The 18,363-nt window shown below is 36.0% G+C and overlaps 5 protein-coding genes across 10 annotated transcripts; 3 read left to right on the top strand and 2 right to left on the bottom strand.

Moving 5' to 3' along the window:
• The first annotated feature begins 250 nt into the window (after positions 1-250).
• LOC135141343 (WD repeat-containing protein 35) lies at positions 251-4,780 on the top strand. Its single transcript, XM_064072367.1, has 17 exons — positions 251-375; positions 421-711; positions 763-1,026; positions 1,078-1,243; positions 1,291-1,430; positions 1,479-1,697; positions 1,749-2,010; positions 2,065-2,335; positions 2,386-2,626; positions 2,677-3,062; positions 3,110-3,253; positions 3,301-3,496; positions 3,546-3,758; positions 3,805-3,913; positions 4,101-4,357; positions 4,421-4,545; positions 4,595-4,780. Exons 1-17 carry the CDS (start codon positions 253-255, stop codon positions 4,764-4,766), a joined length of 3,579 nt encoding a protein of 1,192 aa, XP_063928437.1. The 5' UTR covers positions 251-252; the 3' UTR covers positions 4,767-4,780.
• On the bottom strand, positions 4,655-6,208 carry Ak2 (Adenylate kinase 2). Of its 3 annotated transcripts, none has more exons than XM_064072369.1 (5): positions 6,118-6,208; positions 5,929-6,042; positions 5,645-5,881; positions 5,220-5,599; positions 4,655-4,742 (listed from the first exon to the last, which is right to left on the bottom strand). In XM_064072369.1, exons 2-5 carry the CDS (start codon positions 6,028-6,030, stop codon positions 4,700-4,702), a joined length of 762 nt encoding a protein of 253 aa, XP_063928439.1. In that variant the 5' UTR covers positions 6,031-6,042; positions 6,118-6,208; the 3' UTR covers positions 4,655-4,699. The 3 variants fall into 3 exon arrangements, with proteins under 3 accessions (XP_063928439.1, XP_063928438.1, XP_063928440.1); XM_064072368.1 differs by having other exon boundaries at positions 4,659-4,745; XM_064072370.1 differs by lacking the exon at positions 4,655-4,742 and having other exon boundaries at positions 4,874-5,599.
• A 3,136-nt stretch (positions 6,209-9,344) lies between these two features.
• On the bottom strand, positions 9,345-11,194 carry LOC135141196 (protein disulfide-isomerase A6 homolog). The gene is made up of 5 exons (XM_064072058.1): positions 10,986-11,194; positions 10,509-10,927; positions 9,924-10,456; positions 9,711-9,869; positions 9,345-9,654 (listed from the first exon to the last, which is right to left on the bottom strand). The coding sequence occupies exons 1-5, from the start codon at positions 10,999-11,001 to the stop codon at positions 9,495-9,497; spliced, it is 1,287 nt and encodes a 428-aa protein (XP_063928128.1). The 5' UTR covers positions 11,002-11,194; the 3' UTR covers positions 9,345-9,494.
• Positions 11,195-12,232: 1,038 nt separating this feature from the next.
• LOC135141197 (slit homolog 3 protein-like) lies at positions 12,233-14,972 on the top strand. Of its 3 annotated transcripts, none has more exons than XM_064072062.1 (4): positions 12,233-12,465; positions 13,021-13,202; positions 13,256-13,823; positions 14,501-14,972. In XM_064072062.1, the coding sequence occupies exons 2-4, from the start codon at positions 13,029-13,031 to the stop codon at positions 14,743-14,745; spliced, it is 987 nt and encodes a 328-aa protein (XP_063928132.1). In that variant the 5' UTR covers positions 12,233-12,465; positions 13,021-13,028; the 3' UTR covers positions 14,746-14,972. The 3 variants fall into 3 exon arrangements, with proteins under 3 accessions (XP_063928132.1, XP_063928129.1, XP_063928131.1); XM_064072059.1 differs by having other exon boundaries at positions 12,233-12,560; XM_064072061.1 differs by lacking the exon at positions 12,233-12,465 and adding an exon at positions 12,622-12,830.
• A 388-nt stretch (positions 14,973-15,360) lies between these two features.
• Positions 15,361-18,124, top strand: LOC135141195 (cytokine receptor-like). 2 transcript variants are annotated; one of them, XM_064072057.1, is made up of 11 exons: positions 15,361-15,674; positions 15,725-15,861; positions 15,914-16,037; positions 16,086-16,224; positions 16,331-16,512; positions 16,564-16,899; positions 16,949-17,251; positions 17,304-17,458; positions 17,511-17,528; positions 17,589-17,823; positions 17,871-18,124. In XM_064072057.1, the coding sequence occupies exons 1-11, from the start codon at positions 15,611-15,613 to the stop codon at positions 18,032-18,034; spliced, it is 1,857 nt and encodes a 618-aa protein (XP_063928127.1). In that variant the 5' UTR covers positions 15,361-15,610; the 3' UTR covers positions 18,035-18,124. The 2 variants fall into 2 exon arrangements, with proteins under 2 accessions (XP_063928127.1, XP_063928126.1); XM_064072056.1 differs by having other exon boundaries at positions 17,511-17,823.
• Positions 18,125-18,363: the final 239 nt, after the last annotated feature.

The raw sequence follows: 18,363 nt of genomic DNA, 5'->3' as shown, positions 1-18,363 counted from the left end.
GTATTAATTAGATAATGTAGTTTTTACTAAATGTATGTCTGTCCATCAAACTACAACTTTAATTTTACCGCTTGTATTTATACTGACACCCACTAGATCAATCGTAATGTAAAGCTGTCACTATGACTATTTATAATTCCAATTTTCAACAAGGCGGCAAAATTTAATGCCTACTTTGATGCGACAAGTCATTAACTTATTTATTAATTAACATATCCAGTGATATAGGTAACCCGCAATTCACCAAAGTTAATGACCGGTCAAGCGTCATCTGATCATTGTTACAACCGAGTTGCCATAGTAACATGGCAACAAACATCTAACTTTTCAGGCATCAATAAATCACACAAAATGTTTATTTATCTCAGCAAGAAGGTGAGTTTTACAGGTGCCAAAACCACTTCTAACAACCATTTGTAGATTGCCATTCCCAACAACACCAAAATCAACGCAATCGCTTGGAACAAAGAAGATGGTTACATAGCGGTTGGGGGCGAAGATGGTTTACTCAAAGTACTGAAACTGGACGCAGGGGGTGAAAATGAAACTGGAATTAAAACAAGAGGACTTGCCGCCTCCAGTAATTTATCAATGAATCAGACTTTGGAAGGCCACACTGAAAGCATTCAAGTGTTAGTGTGGAACGAAGCGCACAAAAAACTCACCACTAGTGACCAAAATGGCGTAATTATAGTATGGATGATGTATAAAGTATGTACGAAAATGTACAATCCTGGAGGTGCTAATTTAGTAACTTTGTAGGGTGCTTGGTATGAAGAAATGATCAACAATAGGAAAAAGTCCACGGTTGTGGGTATGGCGTGGAGCGCCGATGGTTTAAAAATCTGTATAGTATATGAAGATGGCGCCGTGATTGTTGGTTCTGTGGAAGGTAACAGGATTTGGGGAAGAGAACTCAAAAATGTGTATCTATCGGGTGTGCAATGGTCACCTGATGGTAAACTACTGTTATTCAGTCTTAAAAACGGCCAGGTACACTTGTATGACAACGAAGGCAATTTTATTGTATGTTTTTTACTGACGTTTAATCCCCTTGTGACATTGATGACGTTTCAGATGCAAATTGAAATCTTTTGTAATGAAGTTACTTTAGAGCTGATACCAGTGGTTGGTCTTGATTGGTACAATGGACAAAATGGCCACATGCACGCGCTTTGTCCCAATTTAGCTATATGTTATGAAAACGGTCGTGCTCAGATCATGCGCAATGAGAGTGACATAAGTAAGTATACTTTTGTACTATCCCAATACTAGTGTTTAAAAACCCAGATCCTGTTATTTTGGACACAAGAATGATAGCAGTGCACTGTAGTTGGAACCACAATGGTTCACTATTAGCAGTAGCAGGCCGACAATACAACGACGAAAAAGAAGTCAATTTAGTCCAATTTTACAACCCTTTCGGCGAGGTTTGTTTCCATTAAGGTTTACTACAAAACACTGATGACTTTTTGTAGCACTTACGCACACTCAAAGTACCAGGAAACTCGATTTCTTGTTGTGTATGGGAGGGTGGGTCGTTGCGGGTGGCCCTCGCTGTTGACTCGTTCGTCTACTTCGCTAACATCCGTCCAGATTATAAGTGGTGCTATTTCAAAAAAACCGTAGTTTTTACGTGTTGTAGACCCCAAAGACCGGGAATTTGTGTGTCGTTTTGGGATATTAGTAACAACCAGGTGAATACACAAGTCATTTTTCTATTATATTATCAACGTGTTTGTTTTTAGTGTCACAGTGTTTATGTACCAATACTGTTGGCGCTAGATGGATTTGGTGACCATTGTGTGTTGGTAACACGATCAGAAGCAGACGAAGCCCCTGGTCAGTATGGTTTGATCCTTTGCAATACACTGGGCACTGCTGTAGACGGTAAATATGTCGATATAGAACCAATCGCGGTTACAATGAACTCGTTACATGTCATTGTAACGTCAAAAAACAATTTCATAGTGTGGCAATACAAAACACCTAAATCTTCTCCTGTCACTGGTAAGTACAACGTTCGAACCGTTCCGATTGGTTAGACAACACATTTTATTTTAGGAAATCGTGCGAAATGTACTATGTTTCACATCGACGATAACCCCACAGGCGCTGTTGAAGTTATCCAAGACTTGGAACACTTAGACAAGATTCCTACAAGCACTCACCAGTCTGTAGATCCCGCTTGTTGTATAACATGTACAGATAAGTGTCTAATTATCGGTCGCGAGTCGGGATTATTACAGTATTATGCTTTACCCCACGTCGTACTAACAAATAAATATAAAATCGCAAGTAGGCCTCACAAAATCGCCATAAATTGTAACTCAACGTAAGTTATTTTAAAATGAAATGTATGTCGTTTGAAACGATCAATTATAGACGTTTGTCTGTGATTGATGTAGCTGGCATTATGACAGTTCTTGATATATCTGACGCCGTCGGACGTCCATCTACCAACACCGACGGTAACAAACTGGAACGTAAAGACGTCTGGGCGATGTGTTGGGCGTCAGACAACCCTCAATTACTTGCCATCATGGAAAAAACCAGAATGTACATATTCAAGGGGATATATCCAGAGGAACCTGTGTCCTGCTCTGGCTACATCTGCAGTTTTAACGTAACACGTTCCACGCATGCGCTACTTAATAAACAAACCAGTTTTAACAGGATCTAGAGATTCAAGCTGTACTTCTGGACGAAATCATGGAATCGCCAGAGCGCCCCAGCAACAAAGACCACTTAATCAAACTCGAAGTAAAAAGTCTGCGCGATACGAGACAACTCCTAGAGAAGGTTGGCATCAATGAAGCGTCACTTTTCATTGAAGAAAACCCACACCCGAGACTCTGGCGGTTATTAGCAGAAGCCGCTTTGAAGGAGATGAATCTACCGATGGCGGAATCCGCGTTCGTGCGATCACGCGATTATTCCAAGCTTCTCTTCGTCAAAAAATTAAAAGATATTAATTCTGAAGCGATTAGGAAGGCCCGCGTTGCCACCTATCTTAAAAATTTTGACGAAGCGGAGAAGATTTACATGGAAGCGGACCGCAGGTACTTAGTGTAATCGTTGTGTGATTAACTTAAGTCATGGATTTTAGCGACCTCGCCTTAAATTTGAGACAAATCTTAGGCGACTGGTTTAGGGTGATACAAATTTTGAAAAACGGGGCTTCAGCTCCGGATTATTTGCTCAAGACGGCGTACAATTCCACGGCGGAATATTTTGTCCATTTTAATAACTGGTACAGTTAGACGATAAATAACACAAGAAATGTCAATTTTGTTGTAGGGCTACCGCAGTCGAGTATTACGAACTGGCAGGAAACACTGAAGAGATGATTGAGTGTTACTTTCAGTTAGAAGATTATAAAAAACTCGAGTCGTTTATCCAGATTTTACAAGAAGGCGACCCTCTTTTGAAAAAAATTGGTGATATGTTTGCCATAAATGCTGTTAATTCGGAGGCGGTTCAGGCTTATTGCAAAGTAATAAAGTCACTCTGATTTAAAAAAATAAATAAATGTGGATTTTTAGTTTGGAAATGTTAACGCGGCTATCGACTTATGCATTTTACATAATAGGTGGAACATGGCGATCGATTTAGCTAAAAAATTCAACATCACTAAAATTTCCGATTTATTTATTAAATATACTTCCCATTTGGAAGAGCAGGGGTCGCTTTTTGCGGCAATTGATGTTAATATTCAAGCTAAGTTTTATTTGCACGCAGCGGAACACGCATACAAGGTATAACTATATATTTTGAAACGGATAAAACGACAATTTGTTTCAGTTAGCCGATCAGGAAAGTCAGAAGTCAAACAAAAATGTTTTAAGGATAAAAAAACACTACGTTTATGCAGCTCGATTGCTTCAAATGCATAAGAAAAATCCAAATCCGGGTATGACAGCTTTACTCATGTTAAAACTAGAATCATGTTTCCCTTTGTATCCACCATCCCCTAATTACTCCATTTATTAGTGTTGTTTATTTTGGGAACATTTTTGTCGTGCAAAACGTCACAAGTGACATTTAATTTAGGGGAAGTTATGTCAATTGAATAAATTTATTTAAATTGTGATTTGTAGCGGAGTGGGCTTCGGACCCCATGATTTACGAAAACGCGTGGAAAGGGGCGGAGGCCTATCACTATTACATGCTCGCCCAGGAACAACTATACAGTGGTAAACTTCATGACGCTTTATGTACTGCGTACAAACTTCAAGATTACGTCAATTATATACGTCCCATTGACGTGTATTCATTGCTAGCTTTGACGGCTTGTTTGGACCGATCTTTCGGAGTTTGTTCAAAGGCGCTTATAAAACTTAAAACTTTACCAGAAGTAAGTGATTTATTACATTTTATTCACAACTAGTCAACAGATATCTAAATTTTATCTTTACAGTTAAGTCAGACAACTAGAAGTCACTACATAAAACTTGCATGGGACATATTTACAAAAAATGAGCCTAAAGACTTAAGACACAATAAACTAAAATGCTCTAACTGTCAACACTTTGTATCTGATTGGTACGTCGATCTACGAAATTTGTGTAGAAGTAAAGAATTTACATTTTAGGAGAACTAGATGTCCCAAGTGCAAAATCCATTTTCCCACGTGTATTGCTTCTGGAAAATCGATCATTGAAGAACTAAGCCAGACATGGCTTTGTCCTCAGTGTCATCATCCAGCTTTCGAGTCCCAAATGACTTTCCAGAATGCTTGTCTACTTTGTCATGCAAATAAATAAACTTTAGTACCTTTGTCGTCGTCGTCACTTATTAAAAAATGATATAAAAAGCTTTTTACAAACGATGGGCAGTGACCGATTTGTACTTTGATAAAAAACAAACAAAATAAAAACAAATATTTATTAAAGTAACAAAAAGAACTCTAATCACGCAACTACATCAAGGTTCTAAAAATAATGACAAAACGAACTCTTGTGTAAAACTGAAAGGAAAAAGAAACAAAATACAAACTTCACAAAAAGTATAAAATTTGTATTTGGAATCTGTGGTAAACCATGGGTAACAAATTTCACAACTATGCTTATATAATTGGTCAATCAATAACAAACGCCAAAAATATATGAAATTTGCACCCACAAAACTATATGGATAAATGCAACAAATCTAGCCATGCAGAAAATGGCCTCCAAAAACAAAAAAAAAAAATGAAAAAATTAGAAAGAGAATCTTACAATCCAACCCTGGACCTGCGAGTCCTGGTGAAAATCTTATCAATGCAACTGAAGACGTCTGAAGCGGACTTAGCGGCATCAATACGGTGGTGAATCCCACGAATTTGATAATAATCAACCAGAGGCTTTGTCTGAGTATGGTAGGCCTGCAAACGTTTCTTCAAAGCGTCAGCGGTATCATCAGAGCGTCTGGTCAGAGGCTCTCCTGTTATATCATCAGTCATGGGTTTCTTAGGAGGGTGAAACTCCTCATGATACGAACGTCCACTAGGGGTATGAATCAAACGCCCCGTTATGCGACGAACAAGCAAGCTATCGTCGATTCCAAATTCAACGACAGCATCTAAACTCGTCTCTCTCTTCTCTAACAACTCATCCAGCTAAAAAGCAACTTCAGACACTTTTTTTAAAACAAATAGTCATACCTTCTCCGCTTGAACCACAGTTCTTGGGAAACCGTCAAGCAAAAATCCATTTTTACATTCAGGTTTGTCGAGGTTGTTGTCAATCATGTTAACAACGAGATCGTCGCTGACGAGTTTACCTTCGTCCATAATTTTCTTTAATTTAGAGCCTAGAACTGAGCCGGACTGGATTTCGGCACGCAGCATGTCGCCAGTCGAGAGGTGGCAGACGCAATATTTTTCCTTAAGTTTGGGGGCCTACAACACGTTTTTGAATGTTTGTCGAGGTTAGGTTTGTCACGTACCTGGGTGCCTTTACCCGACCCCGGGGGCCCTAAAAGTATGGCATTAATGCCTGTTGGGGTTTCTTCAGATGGTTTGGTTTTTGGCACAGCAACAGACGGCATTTCGGGCAGCGACTTTAAAAAATGTGTTAACTATTTCGATATTAGGTAATACTAAAGCGATAAAGCTTGTAAATTGACCTCATTCACCTTTGATCACTGTAGATAAAAGGATAACTTGAGCAGGGACAAATTTTTCGAAAATTATTCAAACGTCACAAAACTAGGAACTTTTGTTACGTCAACGAGTGACATAAGCTTGTAGTGGTAGCACTGTTCGTTTCATTTAAAATTAATACAGGATGTTTTATTTTTTATCAGGAGGAATGAACACATTCGCAAAAATGTGCCCTTGGAACGATATACACATTCAGAATATCTTATTTATTAACAAGGTCAATTGTTACAACATTTATTTATTTCCCGAAACTCTCTACTTTCACGTTTTCTCGACCTTTCATGCAGGCGCGGATACAGGATTTCGTTAAGGGGGGGCAATTTTTGTGCGATTTTACCTATCTCTCAGAAATTCGTTCGAAAAAAAAATTTTTTTAATTTTAGCTAGTATACTCTTTTTCACATAACATTTGGTTGTTTTCGTTACACGTTCAATGTACAGTAGAACCTCGATAATCCGCATTAATTGGGAAAAAGGTGTGTTCGGATTAACGATTTGTTCGGATCAGCGATTTTCCCAAAAATCAAAAAAGGGAATTGAATAACAACTTCATACACAGTTGAAAACAAACTTCAAGAAATAAACCTTAATTTATTAAACAATATTAAAGAATTCTTAAGCAACAATGGATAATAGATACATTCGAAAAAAATATTACTCCGTGACCATAAACACGCTATCTTTTTGGAATCAACACGCCGGGATCTATACCCTGAATTTTTTCAGAATTTTCTGATGAATTTTTCAAAAATTAAATTTTCCATTATGTATTACCTCCATTATACAAATTTCAACCCATTCTCGACGATTTTCGAAATTTAACTAAATACATTTTCTTGTAGATTTTGGGCCTCAGAAGTCACTTCTGGCTTCATTTCTTCAATAACTTAAACCATTTTTCCAGATTCATCTAATTGAAATAGCTCGATTTTTAAAAATTTCCAAAAAATCGAATTTCACACCAAATTTTCCGAAAATATTGCTCGGTTACCATTAACATGCTATATTTTGGAATCAGCACGTCGGGATATACATATATCCCTGAATTTTTTCAGAATTTTTAGGAAACTTTTTCAAAAATGAAATTTTCCTCATGCAAATTTCGACCCATTTTCGACGATTTTCGAAATTTAACTAAATACTTTTTCTTGCAGATCATCATTTCTTTGATAACTTCAACCTTTTTTCCAGAATTTGTTAATTAATTCAGTGCATTGAAATATGGCAATTTTTAAAAATTTCAAAATATTCCATACAACATATGCAGAAAAATTTTGCGTTATTTTAGCAAGTAGGTGCGTGTTTCCAAGTTCAGTTCCGAGTTTTTGTTCGGATTAAAGAAGCATCGACTTCAAATAGCCTCTGTTCGGATTACTGGATGTTCGGATAATCGTGAATTCGGATTATACAGGTTGTACTGTATTTACAAAATAAAAAGCGATTTCAAAATTTTGAAGTTGGTCAAAATAAAGTACCTCGGTCGTGTGTCAGGGGGGGGCAATTGCACCCATTGCCCCCCCCCCTGGATCCGCGCCTGCTTTCATGACCCCTAGAGGACGAAGAGATAGGTCTCCCGTTTCTGTATGTCTGTCTGTCCGTCTATCTATGGAAAAAAGAATAGAGGTACCTGAAATAATACAAATGAGGACTAAAACGGTACTACGAAAGTACCCACTCGAAACAAAACGTCAGCTAGAATAACAACACTCAAACCTTCTCGTTTTGTCTGTAAGAGTACTTCCAGTACAGAAACTCCAGGTACTTGCAGGCAAATTTTTTTTTAAGTTAGTACTGCTGCATTCTTTGTTGCTACTACAATCAAATCAATAAATATAAAATGTTGCTAAATGCTATCTAATCTTCCCAATAAATGTAATCGAGAATCGGCAGTTGTTGAATTTAATATACCAAATGGTCTCTTTGGCCAGGATAAATAAGCCCAACCGGAATAGAAATGTAGAATTGTTTTACAGCAATTCAAAAGTGTGGGTATGCGGTGAGTACTGTCTTTCAAAATAATAATAATAATAATTCAAGCTTTTTTATTGATCAGAAAGTAAATTTTCGGAAATTAAAATCGTGTCCGGGATTTCCAGTTTAACGAAAGCGGCACAAAAGTGGTGTAGCTCATGTTCGAAATAAGCGGCACAAAAACACGTTGGGGTTTAGTCAGATATCTCTAGAAAACAGAAAACCAAGTTTCTACTCTAAACCCTTTTTTAATCTCACCCAGTGTCGGATTGTGCCGCCGGGATACCGGGAAATTACCCGCTGGGCCCCAAAACAGTCGATTTCTCTTTTTTTATACAATTATTTACATTTTTCACATATGATGCATAAAAAACGATATATGTAAATATTAAATAAGAGCATCTGCCGTCTGTCTGCCGTCTGTTCGGATTTTTAATAGACAGATAATCTCCGAAACTGCTGAACCTGTTGTCAAATTTTATATGTGTAGATGATCAAAATTTGGCTAATCATCCCTACCAACAATTTGTTGACGTCATCTCCAAAATTTACGGTAGCAAATATTATTTAAATTTTATAAAATAAGATATTCATGAAAAAAAAATCAACATTGTAAAAACAATAGGTATGTTACAGTTTAACTTGCTAAAACCGAATGTTGTGAAATCGTGCCACAAATTTTATAATTGTAACTGTAATATTAATACTTAGAATTGACATGTGCATGATTGCGGTTATTCCTTAATTATTAGAAACTGCTGTCGTAAATAGGATAAATTTTATTGCTTTTTTGATAACCTACAAAATATATAAAAAGTACGAGGACAATTCATTTTTATTAAAAATTATCAAAATGAATCCACCTTTAGGAAACATTAGACACTTATTTGCAACATTTTTCTTGGAGGAATTGTACACCTACTCATATACGTACTGCCAAAAACTGATCTCATTTCTAAAACTTTCAAAATTTCAGCCACTGACTATTTTTATGTTTTCTCGACGTTTCGTGACCCGTCGAATACAACACAGGTCTCAAAATAACTTTCTAAACTATTGTACCGGATGTTACATTAGGAATATCGTGTCGATGGTAAAACGCTAACCAAAATTTGTCTGATCATCCCCACCAACGATGCTATGACGTCAATAACTTCGACCAACTTTTTTATTTATGTCAACCACCCTCCTTTATTGATCGCGACAATTTCGAAACAAAAAAGCAAACTACGAAAGATATGTTTATTAAAATAATTAAGGAAACACTTAAATAATAACTATCATACAAACATTCAATATTACATCAGGAATTGGTTACCAAAAACACAAAATGGTAGTATAAAAACGGTATTAAAACTAATTAGTCTTGTAGTTTTCTTTAAAGTTCATCTTTGCTATCAAGGTCAACATCAGACAAATCAATATCTTCTTCTTGTGGAAGTTCCCCATCTTTACCGTCCCATGGTTCAATACCAACTATTTTTGGAAGTTCTTGCCCTCTGACAGGAGAAGTGTTGCCACGACCATATGACAAATCCCTTTAAAAATACATATATAAATTTTGCTTCAGTAGTAGATGTTACAAACCACTAACCTAAGAAATTCGTTAATTCCGTCTCGTGAAAATGCACCTCTGAGTGTCGAATACTTCATTTTTCTTGCATTAATGACCGCCATCGCTGGGTAACCAAATCCGCCAATATCTAGCGCGTTTTCAAGATCAAATTGAGACCCTGCTTCTGACCAAATCCAGCTACAAAATTAATTTAAGTATTTCACACTAACAAAAAAAAAAAGTATCACTAACCCCCACATTTTCTTCTTATATTTTTCTCCCAGTTCTGTCAATATTTTAAGGTAGTCATTTCTGCACTCTGACTGACAATCTAAGATATGTGGAAGAATAGCCACAACACACAGAGGTTTCTGATCACACGCTTGCTTAAAAGTACCCTGATCTATGATTTGCAAAACTTCAGGTGCAGGCACATTTTCTGCCAATTTTTCCAAAGCCCAGGTGACGATATCACTAGCTGTACGTCCACCATCATAATCAGAAACTGAATCAGAACTCTTCCTCCCTGGAGCAAAGAACTTAATAGTGGGGTATCCTTGAACACCATATTTTGAGGCTTGAACTTGGTGAACAGTGGCGTCCAGCGCTCCCACTTTCACTTTTCCTTTTAGTTCAGTGGCAGCTTTAGCCCAGTGGGGCGCTAAATTCTTACAGTGGCCACACCATGGAGCAAAGAACTCCACCAGCCACATATCCTCCGATTGCATAACTAACTTGTCAAAATTGCTATCAGTCAATTCAATTACGTCTTTATTATCAGCGTCCTGAAAAATTGAAAAATGAGTCCAGTGTAAGCAAATTTTGTTTGGTTGGTACCTGTTCTGAGCTCGAAGAGCCTCCACCAAGACTCGCTTTGACTTTGGCTTTGGCGGCTTGTAGGGCTGCATCCACGAGTCCTTGAGCAGTTCTGGCCCCATTGAAGTCTTCCGGTTTGTTTTTGTTCGCGCCGAAGATTTTGATTGTGGGGAAACCACGCACTCCATAGCGGCCACCCAGATCTTTATGGTCGTCTGCATTCACAGCCCCGACTTTGACCACGCCTTTGAGAGCAGCTGCCGCTTTGGTGTATTCGGGGACTAAGGCCTGACAGTGTCCACACCAGGGGGCAAAAAATTCTACGATCCAGACTTCATCACTCTTAATCACTAATTTGTCGAAGTTAGAAGGCGTCAATTCAACAACACTTGAGCTTGAGGGGTAAAGGGCCCAAGAACTAGCTGACAAGGCAGCCAGAACTGAAAAAATGTTTATATTTACATAACCTATAACTAAACGAATTACAAACCAACTCACCTAATAATTTAAACATTTCGCTTAAGTGATTGTTTCAGACTGGTTTGCTCTATGATAAACCGAATATTGTCTACAATTTATTAAAATCGAATTTTTGAGCCGGTGTCTTATCCAAATCCGCCAACATCGGTCATCAAATTCGTGGTCGCTTGTGATTGGCTGATTCAAAGAAGGACGCGCAGCCTCAAACTACTTGATTTCTCGCGCGTTAAGAATTCAAAATTTGACAAATTCGCCAGTGCAGTGTTGTCACACCAGACACACATTTTTAAAAAATCACGTACACCAAAATCCAAAAGAAACCCCAAATTGGTTAAAATAATTACTCACTAAAGCCATATTAGTAGCTACATCAAAAAACAAGCTTCACAAGGCATTATTTTAGAGTAAAATCCCAAAACGAGTCGTCAGACGGGTTTTAAAAGGGATGAGTAAAATACATTGTCAATATTTTTGACAAATTTAAAACTCACATTATCTGCAAGGCGTGAGCAGGCATGACAGTTGCTATCAAAAAGTTTAAACACCAATCTCTACAATTTTTTTAAACTGTACTTAAAGTAAGATGCGCGTGTTTTCTGCGCAAAACAAAATTGGTGTTGGGTATTAATTTAATTATCTTAATAGATTTCAAATAAAACAATTATAATGTCATGGGCACTTGCAATGGAAAAACATCACTCTGAAAATACTGTACATACGTGTGAGATACTATATTCTTTGGAATTTAGGGATTACAGAACTACATATACGTAGAGCAATATTTTAAATTTAAGACTGAGCTACCAAGTGTTTGCATAAAAGTATGCAATAACAATGTTATGCGCCTCATCACAGACAGTCAAATTAATACACTAATAAAAAATAAAACTATATTATCAGTGTTAATTATAACACAACACTGTTGATAGTTCTTCTAATTGGGTTAATTTAAGTTTTCAGGTTGTAATTCCAATTAACAATCAGTTAGTGACGTCACCTATTCTATTAGTTCAATGAGCTACACCCCTTACTGAATCTAAATTAGTTCTGCACCAATAAACACATTCAATTAAATACAGTCAAACGTCGAGCCTTACAAATAAATAAATCTTTTAAAAACTTTCCTTCATCTTATTGATGCTTATCAAATACATCACCTAGTTGTGTAATACAGTACATACTTAACTAGTACAATTTATTATATTTATGATAAGGCGTAACAAGATGCGCAATTGTTTTAAACCGAACATATAAACCTAAAAGATTATCTTTTCATCAAGTCCCGTATCTCCGTTCTTCGGTTTTAAGATAAGCGCAGAACTTAAGTATTTTTAATTAGAGGTCGTGATCTTCCAGTCGGTTTTTTATATGACTGAAGTATTTCTTTAGAAATTTCGGTTTGAGGACAATGTAATACGTGCTTTTATTTGTCATAAGTGTCTTTAACACAGACTTGATCGTTGGTTTAATTATGCAATTCAGCCAGTTAAGTTTATTGGTGGGTAGCTTTGTGGCCTGTGGATGTGCTCGTAGTGATTAAATAAAAAACTCCCAATTACTATGTAATATAATTCATTTGTTTTATATAAAATGGTACGTTTATCAGTTTTTATCTTCTTGTAAGCTATCTCACATCTGTTCGGATAATTGTTTCATAACAAAAACCTGTGATAAAGCGTAAGTAAGTTTTCCGTGTAAGTGACTTAAGTCAGATTTTGGCTACGCGGTTTTTAGATAATTAGTTAATCGTGTACGCTGCTAATGATGAGTAAGATGACGCGTCCAGAAACCGCTTCCTAAGTGTTTTTTTAATTAATACAAAACTGTAGTAGGTGTTGTGGAAAATGTGTTAAGTGCATAAAGGTAATTTTCAAGTTGAAAACTTTTATTATAATACGGTTTTAATGAGTTTAAAATGAAAATTTAAATGCTGCGCATCAGTGGCATCCAATGAACGATGTGAAATAACTGAACTGTTGCAATGAAGTAAATAAATCTGTTGATAGTAGAATGTTGATAAGTGTTTATGATTGATATTTTATTGTGCTTCCAGTTTTGAATATGGACGTTTACATTTGGATAGTTACTCTGTGCGTGTCTTTCGCTTCGATTGAAACACTAAGTTGCAAAAGAGAAGGAAAATGTAAAATTAGTAGAATTCATTCTATGAAGGCGGCTGACTGCCACGGTAAAGACATGACACAATTTACGCAGTGCTTAGGAAAAGACATTGAGGTAAATTTATGACACATTAATCACCATTTAGCAAACAAATAACATTTTTATAGGTTGTTGATCTTTCCTTCAACAGAATACGAAAATTAGCGAAAGAAGACTTAACGAAATATTCGAACCTCAAGATCTTGTACTTAAACGACAACTCTATAGCTGCTATTGACAAGCAAGCTTTCGAAGGAAGTGATTACTTACAAACTCTCGATTTGTCGCTAAATTCCTTGACGAAAATACCGCCAGTATTATTCCAACTTCCGTCACTTCAGTCACTCTATTTAGGACAGAACTTAAACATGAACATCGTGGACGTCGTCGAAAAAGCAAAACCTATAAAAAGCCCGTTGTTTCATTTAGATATCAGCTACGTGATGACCGAAGAACCCGGTGAATTACCAGACCTCGGGTTTATGCCGACTCTGGAAAAGTATAACATATCAGGAAATAAACTGATCTCGATGACTACGAAACATTTTGCGGGACTTTGCAGTTTGAAATTTTTGGACACGACGAATGTTTCGATCGAATACGAAGAAGACGGGTGTGGATGTTGGACGATAAACAGGTGGCTGATAAGTCGAAAAGTCAATTTTAAGCCTTTCGTCTGTCATAGAAAAGAAGCTGGTAAGTACACCTGACTCGTGATAAAATTTAAGTAAACAGAGTAGGTTTATTAAACTCTATTGTGGTTAAATCGAATTCGAAAGCAAATAAGTCGCACTATCAGAAGAAAATGCACATGCTATCGTTTTTAATTGGATCAGATTTATACGATAACCTTTTAATATGTTTGTGTGCATATATATAGAGTCAATGTTGCCGCAAAACCATAACCTGTGAAAAAATTATGTTGATGTTATATTATATGTATCAACTATAATAATCTTTGACCCGAGATAAGTTACTTCAAACGTTTGTTGGAAATCCACACAAAAACAAGCGATTAACTTAGATGATTCCAAAGTATCTGGTGCAATGCGAGAGAGAGAGAGAGATGATTGCTTTGCCTTTTAAATTAAGCACTTTGATTAAAAATCAAGCCATTTCACGTTAACACACTTATTATCACAAGATAAAAACTGGAATTAAGCAATTTCCGGTTTATACATGGTGATTTTTTTTTAGTTTAAAATTCAGTTCTATCGCCCACTAGATAAACATTGCAACTTATCACATCACTCTGAACCTCACTCAGATATCAATCAGATTAAAATGAGTTATTTCAAAACAAAGTTGAAAAATACTTAATAATAATCGTCGTTAAACATTGTAGTTCTGATGTATCTTTAATGTCGTTGCAGAATGCCTTCAGGATGTTCCCATAGACGATTTTAAAGTGTACGAGAAATGTATCGGTGAACTGAAGGAAGAACTTCGAAAGTCAAAAATGAAGACTATATTGTTAATAGTTGTCCCAATTGGTGCTGCGGTGATTTTAGCTATAGTGGCATACTTCTTCGTAAGACGAAGGCGAAAGCTAAAGAAAAAGCAAAAAGCAGACCCAACACAAGAAATAATGCTCAACAATGCAGTGAAAAAGGCGTGATACTACATTTATAAGTTTTTATAATTAATTTATTGTTATTTATCAGTTACAATTTAGAGTGTTAAATTTTTGTGAGAAATTGATATTATAACCAAAGTTTGGTTTTGTTAGATAATATAGAATAGATTTATTAAAGTGTACACCTATTATTGAATAAATTTTATTATGGTAAAATGACAAATAATTGTACATAAACTACATTTCTAATAATAATAATACTGCTTATATTTAGTATCCTTAATTGAGTATGTGTTCTAATAAAAAAATAACAACGTCAGCAGTCTGGCAGTTAACATTGGGTATGTATAAATCTAAATTTAGAAGAATAAATTATTGTATCGGTTAGATGAGATAGAAACTTTATTATCAGGTTTGGGTTTACCCGGTTTCCAGAAATTCTTGATCACGTGATCAACTTCAACCAAATTCTAAAACTTCTAACATTTAAAGCAGTTGTAGGTAGTTCTAGCAAGATGTGCCATTTTTCCCTAAAATTTAAAAATTTATAGCCAGTTTGGTGCGGTTTCAACTGATTAGAAACCTGCACACCTATAAAAAAAATCAAATAGAATTACAAAGAAAGTGATAATAATAATAATCATTATCACCATACAAATGACACAATGTGAATACCTTTAATTTGCGAACGTTACTTGGAACCATAACAAAAATAAAAAATACACCACTGCGATATAGTATGTATGTAACGCATCTTAATTTCTTTCGTTATTCGCGATGTTAGATAGTATGTTGTAACTAAAATTTGGCTCTACTGATTTTACTCTAGTCAGTTGTTAATCTGATATTTCTCATTACCGAAAATTTTTAGAACATTAATTGTACTTTGCAAATATAGAAAATAAATATGCAAATACTGTTCGCATTCTTCTGTATAAGTATTTACTTTGCAGTTGCTTGTCAGATTGGATGTAGGTAGGAACATAAGTTGTTAAATATGTACTAGGTATTTGATTTATAGATATATCACCCAAAGGACATGATATTGAAATAGAATACGGCAATCCATTAAATTTAGCATGTGTTATAACTGACACAACTTATAAAAGTGATAGTTTATCTTTTACTAGAAATGATGAACCAATTCCATCAGAAATGGTAAGTTAAAGTTCAATATAGTTCTTTTTTGTGTTGATAATAAATGTTGCAGATTGATGTTGTTAATTCAACTGTCATAAATTTACACATTCCAAAGCCAGCATTAGTATCCAAAGACTTGTATACATGTATATCAAATGATACAACCGTTTGTAAGACGTATGTTTCAGTGGGAAGTACGTATATTTAATATTCAGTTCGAAAAGCTAATTTTTAGATTCCAGTTAAACCACAAAAAGTTACGGATTTCAGTTGCATATCGAATAATTATGATAACTTAACGTGCTCGTGGACAACACCAAACAACTATGTCTCTACAGACTACAATTTAACGTTTACTGTCGGAGAAGGAAGGGCGGCTAGGTAAACTGATCATTTGGGAACGAATAGTATTCTGGTTTTGTTTACATAATTTTTGTGCAGTTGCTATTTATTTTCAGATGAAGTAAACGAATTATTATTTTTGTAGATATATCTACTTATGCCCAGTTCTACAGTCTGAAGCTAATAATAAACGCAAGTATTGCTTCTGGGACAAGTTAACAACACCTCACTATAGACTAGTATACGAGAGTTTCAATTTCACTCTCAAAATGAACAACACTTTTGGCCAGAATCAGATAAATGTGTATTTCGTTCATTTTTCCAAAGGTTTGTCTTTCTTTGTTACGTTAGAACTAGCACAACGTAAATCTCTTTTAGTGTGGTCTGGTCCTCCCGAAAACTTAATGGCAGAGAGTGTGACACCTTCGTCTGTGTATTTGTCCTGGAGGGTTCCTTCGTCTATGCAAACCTTTCCACCAGGCGTACATCATAGAATCTTGTATCAATGTAAATATGGAAAAAAGGAGTGGAAGCTTGGAGGTATGCTCACTGGTAGAAGCTTTCGCGGAAGAACAAGTTTTAACTTAACAAATCTTCCAAATGCACACACTATATGCGAAATTAGAGTTTCGTTACGTTCGGCCAAAGCTTTACCTGATGATAAATCTATGTGGTCTCGAAACGCATCTATTACTGTGCGAACGGGCAGTAAAAGTGAGGTTGTCGTACAAAAACTGTGTCGATGATAACATTTACATTTCAGTACCAGATGAACCACCACTAACGGATGTTGGCAGTTTTGAGATTGTTGCTTTTGATGACGGGTATAGAGAAGTTTACATCTACTGGAAGCATATTAAAGAAAAGCAAAAGAACGGGCCTTTATTTAGATATGGAATTAGTTGCGAGGAGGATGATTCTATTAAACCCACTGAAATCACAAACGCTTACGCTAAGTTCGACAATTTACCTGCGTCTAAAAGCTACACTTTCCACATTTGGTCAGAAAATATGAACGGATCATCGCTTGGAAGATCAACTGTTCGTGTCCCTGAGGAAGCAGATCGTACGACATAGCTTAAGTCGTTTGTGTGCAGATACTAATAATTTTTTTTCAGATGTGAAAGAACCAAAGAATTTTATTGCAGTAAAATTCAGCGAAGGAGATTTTGAGTTGTTTTGGGAACCTCCTGAGTTATCGACGAATCAATATATCACAAACTATACGATCTTCACTTGTAGTAACGTAAGGGATAGACCTGATCAGTGTACTGTATGATTCTGGAAAATTTCAAACATGCGTATTGTAACGAAAACTTTTTTAGGGTTTGCTTAACTGGAAGGTAGTTTCAAATAAAACCACAGCTGTTGATATGAAAGTGAATAAAAATCAAATTTTCCAGCTTGCCATAGCAGCAAACACGAAAGACAGTAGTAGCGGCATGTTGTGGTCCGATTGCAAGATTAAATATTACAAAAATAAAAGGGGTAAATTGAGAAACGTTTGGATTTATAGGGTGGGAGTCACGTTCGTCGAACTTGGTTGGGCACGCGATTGTAAAGATGGAATAGTTAACGTTTACGGCTACATTGCTTATTACTGTCCCATTAAAGGACCGCTTCACGCAGAATGCACAGGTACTCGCTCACTCTGTATTTTACTTTTTTACTATGTTTCATTTTAGCTCCAGCAACAAATATCACGTTTCCTGGCAATGCTATATCTCGTGGTAACATCACAGACTTAAGCCCTCATACCACCTATATGTTTACCATCTCTGCGGTAACTAAACGTAACACATTTAGTCAACAAAGTGATCCTTTGTACAGTACAACTCTCGCTGGATAGTGTGATTGTGACCCTTAATACACGATCTCAATTGCAGTTTGCACAATAATGTGTTCGAACAAAGTAATAATAAAATTTGTAACCAAGTAAGACATATGTAATTTTTATTTGTTATATTTTAAAATGGAATATTAGCTTAGATAAGTATTTCTTTTGCTAAATATCCACTATGTAGACACCTGCTGCTAATTTAACTGTCTGATACTGAAGACCCAAACACAATGCAAGAAGTAACTCCAAAATCGTTGAGAGCCTGGAAGCGTTTGGGATTACCCGGTTTCCAGAAATACTTATTCTACAAATTCTAAAATTTCTGACAGCAATTGTAG

Source organism: Zophobas morio, unplaced genomic scaffold (genome assembly GCF_036711695.1).
Source record: "Zophobas morio isolate AGI-343-1 ecotype UQ-CSIRO unplaced genomic scaffold, CSIRO_AGI_Zmor_V1 ptg000044l, whole genome shotgun sequence".
Taxonomy (NCBI): domain Eukaryota; kingdom Metazoa; phylum Arthropoda; class Insecta; order Coleoptera; family Tenebrionidae; genus Zophobas; species Zophobas morio.
Note: the sequence above shows the minus strand (reverse complement) of the source record. Positions and strands in the feature narration are given on the sequence as shown.

What these genes read in the sequence shown, in the direction of transcription:
- LOC135141343 (XM_064072367.1), top strand. Translation starts at nt 253, where the DNA reads ATGACCGGTCAAGCGTCATCTGATCATTGTTACAACCGAGTTGCCATA. An exon ending in TACATGGAAGCGGACCGCAG is followed by an intron (nt 3,063 to 3,109) that starts GTACTTAGTGTA and finishes CATGGATTTTAG; the next exon opens with CGACCTCGCCTTAAATTTGA. An exon ending in CGGTTCAGGCTTATTGCAAA is followed by an intron (nt 3,497 to 3,545) that starts GTAATAAAGTCA and finishes GTGGATTTTTAG; the next exon opens with TTTGGAAATGTTAACGCGGC.
- Ak2 (XM_064072368.1), bottom strand. Translation starts at nt 6,030, where the DNA reads ATGCCGTCTGTTGCTGTGCCAAAAACCAAACCATCTGAAGAAACCCCA. An exon ending in GGTCGGGTAAAGGCACCCAG is followed by an intron (nt 5,882 to 5,928) that starts GTACGTGACAAA and finishes AACGTGTTGTAG; the next exon opens with GCCCCCAAACTTAAGGAAAA. An exon ending in CTGTGGTTCAAGCGGAGAAG is followed by an intron (nt 5,600 to 5,644) that starts GTATGACTATTT and finishes GTTGCTTTTTAG; the next exon opens with CTGGATGAGTTGTTAGAGAA.
- LOC135141196 (XM_064072058.1), bottom strand. An exon ending in TATAAGAAGAAAATGTGGGG is followed by an intron (nt 9,870 to 9,923) that starts GTTAGTGATACT and finishes TTAATTTTGTAG; the next exon opens with CTGGATTTGGTCAGAAGCAG. An exon ending in GGAATTAACGAATTTCTTAG is followed by an intron (nt 9,655 to 9,710) that starts GTTAGTGGTTTG and finishes GTATTTTTAAAG; the next exon opens with GGATTTGTCATATGGTCGTG.
- LOC135141197 (XM_064072062.1), top strand. Translation starts at nt 13,029, where the DNA reads ATGGACGTTTACATTTGGATAGTTACTCTGTGCGTGTCTTTCGCTTCG. An exon ending in GCTTAGGAAAAGACATTGAG is followed by an intron (nt 13,203 to 13,255) that starts GTAAATTTATGA and finishes ACATTTTTATAG; the next exon opens with GTTGTTGATCTTTCCTTCAA. An exon ending in CTGTCATAGAAAAGAAGCTG is followed by an intron (nt 13,824 to 14,500) that starts GTAAGTACACCT and finishes ATGTCGTTGCAG; the next exon opens with AATGCCTTCAGGATGTTCCC.
- LOC135141195 (XM_064072056.1), top strand. Translation starts at nt 15,611, where the DNA reads ATGCAAATACTGTTCGCATTCTTCTGTATAAGTATTTACTTTGCAGTT. An exon ending in GACGTATGTTTCAGTGGGAA is followed by an intron (nt 16,038 to 16,085) that starts GTACGTATATTT and finishes TTTAGATTCCAG; the next exon opens with TTAAACCACAAAAAGTTACG. An exon ending in ATAGACCTGATCAGTGTACT is followed by an intron (nt 17,459 to 17,510) that starts GTATGATTCTGG and finishes AAACTTTTTTAG; the next exon opens with GGTTTGCTTAACTGGAAGGT.